The sequence below is a fragment of the Gallus gallus genome, chromosome 1 (assembly GCF_016699485.2).
Source record: "Gallus gallus isolate bGalGal1 chromosome 1, bGalGal1.mat.broiler.GRCg7b, whole genome shotgun sequence".
NCBI lineage: Eukaryota > Metazoa > Chordata > Aves > Galliformes > Phasianidae > Gallus > Gallus gallus.
The window spans coordinates 494889-508664 of NC_052532.1; the positions used below are offsets into that span (position 1 = coordinate 494889).

Genomic DNA, 13776 nt, shown 5'->3' on the forward strand with positions numbered 1-13776 from the left:
GAGCAGCGAAGGGAGAGTTTGGTCTCAGTGTGCTTAGGGCTCTTCGCTTGGGTCCTTTCTGTATTCCTTCCTCAGACTATTTACTTTCTACAGATTATATATCCATATCCATATCTATGTACAAATAGATATGTATACATAAGGATATATAATGCATATATATGGGTTTTTAATTGTGCTTTAAAGTGCTGAGCCCGGCACTGCACCGACACTGCGGCCAGCAGATTTGCAGCTCTCTTTTGTGGGATCTCTGCAATCGTTGGCCATGAGGGTTCAGGCACTCCTTGGCAGGAGCCCAGCTGGAATCATCATTGATTTTGGCACAATCCGTGCCATCATGCCCCATTGAGCCGTACCCACCAACGGAGCACTTTGCACAGCGCGTTCCCCTCGTCGGAGCGGAGGGAACCGCTGCGTTGGGGGCTGGGGGAGGAAGTGCAGAAAACAGGAACCCAGTGCAGCCCTGAGGCTGCTGTGAGCGGCAGTGCTGGGCCGGAGGACGGCAAACGCATCAGCAGGAGCTGGCGGCGGGGCAAGGTGAGGATACAGGGGGGTCTTGGGGGTGGGGAGTGGGCAGCAGCGATGGCAGAAGTGCTTCGGTGGGCAAAGAGAGCCACTTCCTGGGCATGGATTGATGGTGCTCAGCATTTACTGTTCAGTCGGTTCTTTTTGACATTTGAGGCTCTGAAGAACCATTATTCCCACATGTTAACCATCTGCTTTGGGGCAATGAGGGGACCAACTCTGGATTGACCATCTGCTTTGGGGGAAGGATGGGACCAACTCTTGCACTGACCATCTGCTTTGGAGGAATGATGGGAGCAATGCTGCATTGACCATCTGCTTTGGGGGGAATCACAGAATCACCAAGGTTGGCATCTCCGAGGTCATCCGGTCCAACTGAAGGAACGGGGGAAGGATGATGATAGGGGAAGGACGGGACCAATCCCCATAGCTATGGCTGTGGTATGTTACGGTTCCCAGGATGTGTGGTGGGAGGTGGTGGGGAGGAGGTGGTCAGAAGTCACCTGGAGCAGCAGTCAGATCCCAGAGCTCCAGACTGGAGTTGGAGTGGCTGCTCAATGGCTGCCCTCAGCTGGAAGCCCCGTGCTGGGTTGTTGCTGCTGCTGTACACAAAAATGGGCTGTAGAAGTGTTTGGAGTGAGAGATGGTAAAAGGTGAGGACGGAAAAAGGAGGTGGAAGGCGCTGCTGGGTTGTTCCACATCGCCGACACCCACCTTCCTGCTTCCTCTGCTTGTCGTTATCACAGCAGTGTTGAATCGGAGGATGCCTTTGTTTAGAAGGGGACCTTAAACACGATGTGTTCCAACCCCTCATCCCTGGGCTGGGTGTCCCCCCAGCTTGGACTGCCCAGAGCCCCATCCCCAGCCATGGGCACCTGCAGGGATGGGGCACCCACAGCTTTGGGCAGCGGTGCTGGGGTGATTTCTTAGCTGTGCTCTGCAATAGGATTACTGCCAAGCGCAGCAGCACAGAAGGACGTCGAACTTCCATTATGACCACTATTACTATCGTTGCTGTTGTATTGTGTTGTATTTTAACTCCTGAGGGTCAAATCCTTGCAGTAAATCTCCCTTGGTCCTCCATCCTTGGCTTTGCGCCTGGCTCCTTTCAACCACAAACTCCATCCCTGCTCTGTGCTTTCGGTTCCCTTCCCCCCAGCCCATTGCTAACTCCATGCAATGAGCAGTGCTGGAGTCCACCCGTTGCTGGGAAGGTGGTTCCCAACTCAGCACCAACACCTTGCACCAGAAGCAGCTGCCCTGTGCACACTGCATCAAAACCTGTGAACTGAGGATCCCTACAAAGCCGACCCCATCCCTCCCGTCGGGTTTCCCCTGGTTGATGTGACTTTTGCGGCACTGTGGGGCACAGCACAGCAGTTCTTCTCCCTGCCCCACTGCAAATCTGCTTTCGGCCATGGGAAGAGCAGCCCCACATTGCCTGCTCTGTGCAACCGGACTTCCTTCCGCTGCTCTGCAGCGCAGCACTGCCTGGGAGGGACTTTTTTTTTGCCTCTTTTTTCAGAGTCATCCTGAAAACGAAATGCAGGAGCTCGAGATTTCACGCTATTTTTGTTTTATAACTTCCTCTCCCTGGGCCTATTGCCTCCTCCAGGCTCCCATGCTTTGCTCCAAAAGTAATGCCTGTTTATTTCTGTGGAAGCTAGAGAAGAAGCGAAGAACATGATAATGCCATTTGACAGAGCAAATTCTCAGCTACAAAGCACTGTTTTTCAACATAGGCACTCCCGTTCGCTGTGCATTTTCACCAGCGATGAATAAGAGCCTGTGTACCACCCTTGTACCAATCTGCACCAGTAGAGGCGACCCACTGTTACACAGCTGCTATGATGGCACCGTTGTTAGGCTGGAGGGGCTTTGACCACCTGGTGTAGTTGTAGATGGCCCAATTCGCTGTGGGGTGTGGGACCAGATGACTCTCCTCACTGTGCTCCTGCCCACCCCCGGTGGCACCGCGGTCCCGGTGATGCCGTGTTCTGCCCTGCAGATGTGGAAGGCAGTTGTGGGCCACGACGTGTCGGTGAAGGTGGAGGCACAGAGTGATGACTGGGACACCGACCCCGACTTTGTGGTGAGTGCCTGCGTTGGGGGTTAGCTGGGATGTTCTGTTTGGCATAGATGTGTTTTTAGTTTTGCATTAGGGGAGGGTTTGTAGAACCACAGAATGGTTTGTGTTGAAAGGGACGTTCTTAGAACTATAGAATGGTTTGGGTTGGGTTTGGAAATGACCTTCCTAGAACTATAGAATGGTTTGAGTTGGGAGGGACCTTCATAGGATCACAGAATGGTTTGAGTTGGAAGGGACGTTCTTAGAATTATAGAATGGTTTGGGTTGGGTTTGGAAATGACCTTCATAGAATCATAGAATGGTTTTGGTTGGAAGGAGCCTTCATAGAATTGCAGAGTGGGTTTAGTTGGAGGGGACCTTCATAGACTCATAGAATGGTTTGTGTTGAAAGGGACCTTCTTAGAACTATAGAATGGTTTGAGTTGGAGACCTTCATAGGATTATGAAATGGTTTGGGTTGGGTTTGGAAATGACCTTCGTAGAATCATAGAATGGTTTGGGTTGGAAGGGACCTTCATAGGATCATAGAGTGCTTTTGGTTGGAAGGGACCTTCATAGGATCATAGAGTGCTTTGGGTTGGAAGGGACCTTCATAGGATCATAGAGTGCTTTTGGTTGGAAGGGACCTTCATAGGATCATAGAGTACTCTGGCTTAGAGGGGACCTCTGTAGGATGATAGAGTGCATTGGGTTGGAGGGGGACCTTCATAGGATCATAGAATGGTTTGAGTTGGAGGAGACCTTCCTAGAACTGTAGAATGGATTGAGTTACAAGACTTTCATAGGATTATGGAGTGGTTTGGGTTGGGAGGGACCTTTATGGTTTTGTTTGGAAGAAACCTTCATAGAATTGCAGAATGGTTTGAGTTGGAGACCTTCATAGGATTATGAAATGGTTTGGATTGGAAGGGACCTTCTTAGAAGCACAGAATGGTTTGGTTTGGAGGGGACCTTCATAGGATCATAGAATGGTTTGGGTTGGATTTGGAAGGGACCTTCATAGGATCATAGAATGGTCTGCGTTGGAAGGAACCTTCTTAGAACTGTAGAATGATTTGAGTTGGAGAGGACCTTCATAGGCTTATGGAATGGTTTGAGCTGGAAGGGAAATTCATAGGATCACAGGGTGGTTCGGTCTCACTCTCTGCGATGAGCAGGGACACCCACAGCTCCACCAGGTGCTCCAGCACCTCTCTGAGCATCCCATGCCTCACCACCCTCAGCGAGAAGACCTCACTCCCCATATCCAACGATTTATCTGGGGGTGCAGCACCCAACTGCCCACCCCCACTCCCCTCCTCCCACCCCTGCGGGGCCGTCGGGGCTCTCCGGGTTCCGGGTGGTGCTGATGGAGGCGGTTCGCTCTGCAGAACGACATCTCCGAGAAGGAGCAGCGATGGGGGGCGAAGAGCATCGCGGGCTCCGGGCGGGCCGAGCACATCAAGTGAGTGCGGAGGGGGTGGGGGCGTGGCTTAAGTGGGCGTGGTCTGGGTGTTGTTGGGGGCGTGGCCAGGATGGGGGCGGGGCTGCCGAACCTCTCAGCGCAGTGATGCGATGCTCTCTGGCCTGCAGCATCCATCAGCTGAGGAGCAAAGTGTCAGAGGAGCATGAGGTCATCAAGAAGAAGGAGCTGGAGAGCGGCCCGAAGGCCTCATATGGCTACGGGGGTAAATTTGGGACAGAGCGGGACCGAATGGACAAGGTAACAGAATTGGAGGGGACTCCCCTGGGCTCCTTGGAAATGTCCATTTTCTGTCCCTGTTTTCTGCCCATGGACTGTCTGCAAAATGTGCTTGAACCCATCCAATCATTTGTCCCTGCTGAGTCCTTGCAACTCTCCCCTGAGCAGAACAGAGCTCTGTGCTGCTCACAGCTCAGTCAGGTGCCTCCCTATTGGGTTTGGAGAAGCAGTGAATAACAATCCCCCACCCTCACAGCACGGAGTCCTTCCTCACAGTCAGACTGAACTCCCCGGGTTGCATTCTGTGCCCTCTGCCCCTCATCCTGGCGCTGGGCACCACCAAACAGAGCCCAGCCCCAGCCCCCCCCCCCCGGCCCCTGCCCATCAGGTATCCATCAGCACTGCTCAGATCCCCTCTCTCCTTCTCTCCTCCAGGTGCACAGCCCTGGGGCTCTCAGCCCATCCCCATCAGGAGGTGCCCCGGCCCCCCCATCTCTGCACCCTCCGTGGGGCTCTTCCAGCAGTTCCCACTCTGCCCTGAAATGGGGAGGCCCACACTGGTCTCAGTGCTCCAGCTATGCCCCCCCCCCGCAGAGCAGAGCAGAGGGGAGGAGCATCTCCCTGCCCTTCTGGCCACGCTCTGTGCAGTGCACCCCAGGGTCCCATTGGCCTTCTGGGCCAGCAGGGCACACTGCTGGCTCATAAGTCATTTGCCGTTCATTGACTGGTCAATTAGTTGGTCAACCATTGATCAATCAGGACCCTCAGGTCGCCCCACGCTCATTCTGGCAGCAGAGCAGGGCAGTCCCCATCCGTCCCACTGCTCTGAGTTCGCACTGTGCCTCCTCTCTCCTCAGTGTGCCGTGGGCCATGAGTACGTCGCTGACGTTGGGAAGCATTCCTCACAGACTGATGCAGCTCAGGGCTTCGGGGGGAAGTACGGCGTGCAGCGGGACCGAGCCGACAAGGTGCGCTGAGCAGAGCAGCAGGGGGGATGCAGCTGAGGCCCGTGCTGCATTGGGCTTATTGATGCAGTGTTCATTGTGCTGATGCATGCAGGGCTCAGCGTGCTGTGCACCACGCTGCAATGTGCAGCTCAGTGTGCAGGGTGAGAGCTGATAGCTTGCAGCACACACGTGGCCACGAGCTCTGCACCAACGACTGTGCGCTGTGCTCTGCAGGCAGTGCTGTGTTTGCATCCTGGCTACCGCTGCTGTGGGAGTTGCAGTGTTCTTGTCTGCAGCCCAAGCGCTTTGCAATGCGTGGCACAGTGCCCTCCATCCCACACATGTCTCAGTGTCAGACCCTGCCCGAGTGCTTTGCTACGTGCATGCATGACATAATGTCCTCTGTCCCTGGAGTCAGCCCCTGCCCAGGTGCTTTGCTGTGTTCATGCATGGAATGCTGCCCTCCATCCCATGCACATCTCAGCTCCTGCCCAGGTGCTTTGCTATGTGCATGCATGGCATGCTGCCCTCCATCCCTGGGGTCAGACCCCACTGCTGGTGGGACCCAACCCGCAGCACAACGCCATTCCTTCCTTTGTGTTCCAGTCGGCGCTGGGGTTTGAATACAAGGGAGAAGTGGAGAAGCACTCATCCCAGAAAGGCAAGTCCATGGCACACTCAGACCTCAGTGCTCTGCAGTGCCCTCCTGCTCATATCACCCTGCGCTGGCTGCTGCTCACAGCCCTGTTATCCCAATTCTGCCACTCGGTGCAGATCCCCATTCCCAATTGCTCACCCTGCTGCCCTGTCCTGTCCTGCTCTGTCCGTCCCTATCACTGCTCTCTTTTGCTTTTCTGGGAACCCCTGGCTGAGCATAGAGGATCCCCCAACCCCATGAGTGGTGCTCCTGATCCTTTAAAAGGATCTGCGGGATATGAGAAGTGATAACACACACATACATCCAAAAAAAAAAAGATATATAAGAAGAAAGCACAGCAATTGATATGGCAACAAAGGCTCTACAGCACCCACACCTGTGCAGAACTCCGGGGGTCACTGAGGCAAACTTAGAAGCGTGCAGAGGATCAGCTGCATTCAGAGGGAACGCCACAAGAGCTGAAGCCAAAGGTGAAATATTCTGCAGCCAAGAGAAGGTCAGAGGGCAAAGCCCCTCATAGTGCTTCAGGCCAACCTGAGGAGGACGTCATTGCTGGAGAAAGAAGTTTGGTGCTGGGTTCTTTACAGAGGAAACCGCAAAAGAGGGAAGAAGATTTGAGGCATTTCTAGTTGGTGTAAAGGGTCAGATGCAGCCGTGACACCACAGCACGTTCCTGCAGAGGAAGTCAATTGTAGACGTGGGGCTTCAGGCTGTGTGGAAGCATAGAAATACCTCGGAGCAAAACAAGATAAGGAAAGAAGTTGCAGCAGACACCCACATCCCTGCCGTGCGTTGGTCCTTGTGATGGTGTTCCTGTACTGGAGTCTTTAGTGCTGAGGTAACAGCTGGAAAAGCTCTATCTGCTGAAAGCAGCACCTCGGAGTGTTTGTTTTGTGATGCATTCCCCCTCTTAAGGTGGGATGTGGTGATGGGAGGCTGTGAAGGGATCCCTATGGAGCCGGTGGATGGGACAGGGGCTGAGATTCTGGAGGATGGTGGCCAACAACGGGGTGATGTTTGGAGGATAACTGAGTAGAGATACCGGGGGGTGCTCTGTGGGGATGTAGGAAGTGGAGGAAGAGGAGGATGTGCTGTGCCTCCATCCCAACGAGACAGAGGTGGAAGGAGCACGTATCCAGAAACATACTTCTCAGCTTTTGCTGAGCTCCCGCAGTCGGTGGTTTCCATGCGGGAGCTGAGGTTCCACTGTGGCAAATGTCAGCCATCCATAACTGTCTGCCATATGTTCTGTGACCCCAGGGCTTCATTCCATGCCATGTCCCCACTGCCCATCGCCCTCCACCTCCTGCTGCCATCAGCCACGTTGCCCGTGCCCTCATTCCCCCAGACCTCATCCTCAATGGCCCTTGGGTTGCTCCCAGCCCTCCAACCCATGCTCTGTTGTACTTCTTCCCTGCTGCCATTTCCCCATCCCCGCTGCCATCCCACTCCATCTCTGCTGCCATTTCCCTACCCCTGCTGCCATTCCCTCCTCCATCTCTGCTGCTGTTCCCAATCCCTGCTGCCATTCCCCCACCCCTGCTGCTCTCCCCCTCCCTGCAGCTCCCCAGCACCTCACTGCACACCCCCTCAGATTACTCCAAGGGTTTTGGTGGCCGTTACGGTGTGGAGAGGGACAAAGTGGACAAAGCAGCGGTGGGATTTGACTACAAGAGCCAGGCGGAGAAGCACGACTCACAGAAAGGTGATCACCCTTTCCTAAGTCCAGAGCAGCCTATGGAGTTCTATAGGGACACTACAGCCCCACGCTGATGCTTTTCTCCTCCTCTCTGTTTCCTGTTCCCCCCTACGCCATGATTGGAATCCCTGTGGCTGAAGACTACTCAGTGGGCTTCGGTGGGAAGTTTGGGGTCCAGAGAGATCGTCAGGACAAGAGTGCTCTGGGCTGGGACCACCAGGAGGAGGTGCAGCCCCACGCATCCCAAACAGGTACAGATGGACGCAGAGCTGATGGTTCACACTGACAAAACCCAAATACAGCGTACTGTGGATGTGTGGGCAGCTGGGGGGGCACCGTGAGCCCCAAAGCAAAGGGTGAACTTGGCCAGAGCAGGGCTTGGAGTGTGGCACAGCAGATGGATGGGGGATGTGGGTGCACATCCCTGGATCAGGCTCTTTGTGTCTGTTGTAGTTTCCATGGAAATAAATAGGAGGTATTACTTTCTGAGTGACCTATGTAGTATTCTAGAACATGAATTGTTTTCTGATTCTCCATACAGATTATGCCAGGGGGTTTGGAGGCCGCTATGGGGTCCAGAAGGACAGGGTGGATAAGGTGAGTCTCTGATCAGTGCTCTTAGAATCACTGAGCTATAGAATCACTGAGATTGGGAAAGAGCTCTGAGATCCCCAGTCCAACCCCAACCCATCCCACTGACCGCGTCCCCAAGTGCCACATCCCTGTGGTCACTGAACACCCCCAGGGATGGGGACTCCCCACTGCCCTGGGCAGCTGTGCAGTGCTGGCCGCTCTTTGGAGCACAGATTGTTCCCCAGCTCCAACCTGACCCTCCCCAGCGCACCCTCAGCCCATCCCCTCCCGTCCTATCACTGCTCCCTGTGAGCAGAGGCCGACCCCTCTGCATGAACAGCTGTGGCCTTTGGCTGAGGGCAGCAGACACCCCCAGTGCAGGGAGGCACTCCATCCCCTCGGGGCTGTGGCAGTTCTACTGATGAAGACACACACTGTTGTGAGCAAAACTTGTGGCTAAACCTTTGGGGTGACCTCAGCCTAACGTGCTGGACGTTTGGTTCCCTTCCTCTTGCAGAGTGCTGCTGGCTTTGACGAGATGGAAGGTCCAACCTCCAGATATGAGAAAACACAACCAGTGGAGGCAGGTGAGAGAAGCATGTACCCACCCAGGGCTCACTGGGCCTCTTGTCCCCTGGTGACAGCACATCACAGGCACTGGGCAGCGCTGGAGGGTGAGGTGGGCGGCCACAAGGAGATTCCTCCAGGGGATGTGGAGGGATGGGTTTCTCCTGGTGCTTGGGGTGGTGGAAGGAGCCATTGGGCAGCCTGCATCAGCGGTATCCTCTATGCATCAGCTTCCAGTGGTGCCAGCAGCTTGCGGTCACGGTTTGAGAACATGGCTAAGTTGGCAGATGAGGAGAGCAGGAGGCGGGTGGAAGAGGAGCGGGCCAGGCGGCAGGCACGGGAGGACCAGGCAGCACGGCGGAAGGTGAGCCATGGCCACCATGCTCACCTTCTATCACTCTCTGTGTCACTCACTTCTATCACCTCTCTGTGGACATCACCACCGTCTCCCCGTGGCCACCGTCTCCCCGTGGCCACCGTCTCCCCGTGGCCACCGTCTCCCCGTGGCCACCGTCTCCCCGTGGCCACCGTCTCCCCGTGGCCACCGTCTCCCCGTGGCCACCGTCTCCCCGTGGCCACCACCACTGTCTCCCCGTGGCCACCACCACTATCTCCCCGTGGCCACCACCACTATCTCCCCGTGGCCACCACCACTATCTCCCCGTGGCCACCACTTCTCCTTGGCCACCACCTCCCCATGGCCATCACCTCCCCGTGGCCACCAAGTGCCCATTGCCATCACTTCCCTGTGTCCCCAGGACCAACAGAGCAGACTGTTCTGCAGACCCGCTGGTGTCCATCTGTCAGTTTGTGGCAGCTGGAACAGATTTCAGAAGGAGTAGAATCATCCGAGAATTGCTCTGATGGGAATGGGGATGGATGTGGTTAAAAGTTTCTGAAGGGCTCTGGCAACTTTCCTCCAGCAGGAAATCCCACAGAGAGAGATGGACCACACAGAGCCACCTCCTGCCCCTGTGCCAGCAAGAGTCCCTGCGAGAGCTGAGCAGGAGCCCATGTCACGAGGAGAACAGGTGCTGAGAGAGGGGATGGAGGAGCTGTGCCCCACAGACCCGCAGGGAGAGGAGGGGAAAACACTGAGGTGGTGGTGGTGGGACATGGCTGCACAGCACCTTGAGCCACGCAGGGTGGGCTGGGAGGGGGTGGTCACTGCCGCAGCAGTACGGCGGGCTGTATGGTGTGAGATAGACTTGGACACATGAGCCATGAGGGTCTGCCCTGAGCTGACTGCTGAGCTCCGGGTGTGAATGATGCTCTTTGGTGCTGCAGTGGCACTGTGGATGCACGCGGTGGTGCGGGCTCCCTTAGTTGGGTGCTGTGCGATGAGCTGCGTGCAGTGGGTGCTTTGCAAGTAACTTTCCTGTTGTTTTCTCACATCATGGCAGGAAGCAAAAGGAGAGGAGGAGGAGGAGACAGCACCTGCGTTGCCCCCAAGGCAAGCAGATCTGACCGAGGAGGAGGAACAGCCCATCTACAGTGAGACTTTTGATGGTGGTGACTACGAGGAGCTGCTGGAGCGCTCCGACTACTGCGACAGCGTCAGTGCGGGCGCTGACTACGAGGAGCTGCCGGGACCCGTCGGAAAGCCGGGTGCCACCTACAGCCTGGGAGAGGAGGATGAAGGGGCGGACTATGACGAGGTCATTCCTGAGGAGTCCAGCCAGAGCCAGCCCTGCAGTGGTGAGCGTGGGGGAAAGAGCCTCAGAGAGTGTCTGTTTGCATCACTGAATGGATGGACAGACCGAGAGGGGTTTGGTGTCCTGAAGTCCTGTGGTCAGGTTAGCGGTCCGTGTTGGTTGGGACCTGGCTGCATCCCAGCCCCTCGCCCTGCTCAGAGGTGTGAATCAGAGGCGTGAGGTGCAGGGTTGGGCAGTGGGTGCCTGCTGAAGGCGAGGGCAGGAGGGCTGCATTTGATGCAGCGTCTCCTGCAAGGGACCACCAGTGGGGCTGCAGGGCTGGCTCTGACAGTTCACAGCTCACAGTGCTTGGAGGCCTGAGCTGCTGGTGCCTTCTGGGTGCCAGGGGAGCGGGGAGTATGTGAGCAAATTGCACGAGCATCTGCTGCTGTTTCCATTGCCACTTTGCTTGGCGAAAAGGAGGAGCTGGAGTTCTGTCCAAGGTTTTTCTGAAGGAGGATCACAAAGCACCAGGACTGCTGCTGCTCCCCCCTCCTAGCCATAGAAGGAAGGCGCACCGTGTGCTGAGCCGCGGTGCACCGCTCTGTGCCAACGGGGGGTGGATATGGCTCACTGAAGGATGGACGGATGGGTACCGAACACCATGGCTGCCTTCAGCCTCTGTCTCATCTCCCTGCCCTGTCTTCTGCAGGGGGAATGGACAACATTTATGAGGTGGAGAGCCCTGGGATCTGTGCGGTGGCCCTCTACGATTACCAAGGAGGTGGGTCTGCCATGCGGGTGGTGCGAAAGGTGGTCACTCTGGCACGGGGGGGGCCTGGGAGCTCAGCAGGGGATGGGAGGTGGTGGCTCACATCAGCTGTGGTGGAAGGGTTTGGGCTCGGTTTAAATGTCTTCCTTGTGGAAGGTAAAAGGAGAGCTCGCTTTGGAACGTGGCTGCTTCACTGTTCACCTGTGAGGTTCCTCTCCTTGCTCCACTCTGTTCATGCTGGTTGCAGGGATGGGGGTTGGGTGAGATGAACTCTGTGACTTATCAGCCTGCATGGGGAGAAGGAGGGGAGGGATGTAAACCAATCCATCCCAGAGATACCTTTGCACAGCCACCATCTTCTCTGATCAATCCCTGCAGATGGAGACGATGAGATTTCCTTTGATCCCAATGACACCATCACACACATCGAGATGGTGGATGAAGGCTGGTGGAAAGGGCAGTGCCATGGCAAAGTGGGGCTCTTCCCAGCAAACTACGTGAAGCTCCTGCAGTGAAGCCAGGGTCCAACTGCCTCCTCCCGAACCTTTGCCTCTCTCCTCTTCAGTCCTTTATGTATTATTAGCTTGATTTGACCCTGCTTGGCGTGGCTGCATGCAAGGAATAGCAGTGAACAAACCAGCAGTGTGGAAGAAAATGTCCAGGGTGGATTCTGATTCCCATCCCATCAAGAAAGGTGGGATGGTTCCAGAACTTATGGGTGTGATGTCTGCTGTCTGGATCATCCCATGCATCAACCACAGTGCGTGAGGGAGAACTGTGTCCATTTCTGTTCCAGCAGGGCAGTTCTCAGGCGAGGAACACCAACCATGATGTGGTCAGGGCAGGAGGGAGTGCCATTTGTCACCTCCATGTGTCAGATCTTTATCCCAGGGAGCTGCAGTAGGACAGGAAGGGATGGGCTGAGGGTGCGCTGGGGAGGGTCAGGTTGGAGCTGGGGAACAATCTGTGCTCCAAAGAGCGGCCAGCACTGCACAGCTGCCCAGGGCAGTGGGGAGTCCCCATCCCTGGGGGTGTTCAGTGACCACAGGGATGTGGCACTTGGGGACGTGGTCGGTGGGATGGGTTGGGGTTGGATTGGGGTTGCATTGGGATCTCAGAGGTGTCTTTTCCAGCCTCAGTGGTTCTGTGAGTGGTTCTGAAGTCAGCCCACCCATCCCCACTGCAGGAATAGTTATTTGCATCTAATTAGCTCACCTGTCAATAGGAATTAATGAGGAAAGGAGTGAATTGTTCATGCTGGGTGGGGTTCCCTTACCTGAAGGATTCCCATTGCTGGTGCTGTTGGCCAAATCCTGCTTCCCTGGCATGGGTTGTTTGCATCACTTTGAGGTCTACCAAACCTGCAGCAGCCCGGTTTGGGCAGAGCTCACAGCAGCAGTATCTCTCTGTGCCACACTGTGCTCCCACTTATAGCTCAAGCAATAAATTCTTCTGTCCTGACCTGCTCATGACCATGACCCTTTATTTCGTGACAGCTCACAGTGCACAGTGAGAAGGGCCCTTGTTGCTGCAGATAGGAGAAAAAAGCAGAGTGTGTGGGCAGCAGGACCAGAGGAAATGCACATTTGTAATGCTTTCAAGCAATGTTCAGATGACAATCCAATGCAAACCACGCCCTCCCCTGAAGCAGTGTGCTCCGGGCTGGATGCTCACTGCTGCTGCAGGAGATGGTTGTTGGTGTGCAAATGGTGTGCAAGTCAGTGCCAGCACCACCCCTAGGACCAAAGCTCCCACGAGGAGCTGTGGGAGCGCATCCCAGTGCAGTGCTGACCTCCAGCAGCAGGCTGGCACCTGAAAGCTGCCATCTCCCAGCACCCACAGCCACCGAATTGGGATTTACTGCTGCAAAGCAAGCTGCAGAGCTTTGGTGGTGGCCTGGAGAAACCCAACGAGCATCAGTTTGTGCCAAAGGCTGTGTGGGAGCAGGCTGTGCCGGTGGAACTTCTGCTGGGGCTGAGTTCTGTGCTCTGTGCTGGTGCCAAGTCCATGGCTCGGTGCTCTGGTCAGCCCCAGGCACTGCTCCCAGCCCTGCTGAGTGCAGTCCATGTCGGGTACTGCAGGAAATTGCGAGTTACAGCAGCCTCTGGTAGCAATGCGACTGCAGTGGGTCCTGTGCATGCAATCATAGGATCAGATCTGCTTGGCTTGGAAGGAACCTGTCAGACCACCTCGTTCCCACCTCCTGCTGTAGGCAGGGACACCTCCTACCAGCCCAGGTTGTTCACAGCCCCATCCAGCCTGGCCTTGAACGGAGCCGGGGAAAGGGGCATCCACAGCCTCACTGGGCAGCCTGTGCCAGTATCTCACCACCCTCACAGCTAAGAATATCTTCCTAAGATCTACACTAAATCTCCCCTCTTCCAGTTTAAAGCCATCTCCCCTCATCCTGTCCCTTCCCAGCTTTCCTGTAGGACCCTTCAGGTCCTGGCAGGCTGCTGTAAGGTACCGCCTGGTGCCTTCCCTTCTCCAGGCTGAATATCCCCAGCTCTCTGGGCCTGTCCCCATAGGAGAGGTGCTCCATCCCTCTGATCATCTTCGTGGCCACCCTATGGTCCCTTCCAAGCCAAACCATTTTGTGGTAGTATGAATAGTGACTTTATATCCTATAGA

The 13776-nt window shown here is 55.6% G+C and overlaps 1 protein-coding gene across 5 annotated transcripts; it reads left to right on the plus strand.

The window, feature by feature from the left end:
* Positions 1 to 447: 447 nt before the first annotated feature.
* HCLS1 (hematopoietic cell-specific Lyn substrate 1) lies at positions 448 to 12606 on the plus strand. Of its 5 annotated transcripts, none has more exons than XM_040701184.2 (16): positions 448 to 537; positions 682 to 871; positions 2534 to 2617; positions 3985 to 4058; positions 4187 to 4316; positions 5153 to 5263; positions 5849 to 5903; positions 7495 to 7605; positions 7740 to 7850; positions 8141 to 8196; positions 8690 to 8759; positions 8970 to 9103; positions 9663 to 9770; positions 10143 to 10437; positions 11086 to 11157; positions 11524 to 12606. In XM_040701184.2, the coding sequence occupies exons 3-16, from the start codon at positions 2534 to 2536 to the stop codon at positions 11658 to 11660; spliced, it is 1548 nt and encodes a 515-aa protein (XP_040557118.1). In that variant the 5' UTR covers positions 448 to 537; positions 682 to 871; the 3' UTR covers positions 11661 to 12606. The 5 variants fall into 5 exon arrangements, with proteins under 5 accessions (XP_040557118.1, XP_046798694.1, XP_040557116.1 ...); XM_046942738.1 differs by having other exon boundaries at positions 862 to 966; XM_040701182.2 differs by having other exon boundaries at positions 862 to 966; positions 9666 to 9770.
* Positions 12607 to 13776: the final 1170 nt, after the last annotated feature.

What these genes read in the sequence shown, in the direction of transcription:
- HCLS1 (XM_046942738.1), top strand. An exon ending in GGGCGGGCCGAGCACATCAA is followed by an intron (nt 4,059 to 4,186) that starts GTGAGTGCGGAG and finishes TCTGGCCTGCAG; the next exon opens with CATCCATCAGCTGAGGAGCA. An exon ending in CCTCTACGATTACCAAGGAG is followed by an intron (nt 11,158 to 11,523) that starts GTGGGTCTGCCA and finishes CAATCCCTGCAG; the next exon opens with ATGGAGACGATGAGATTTCC.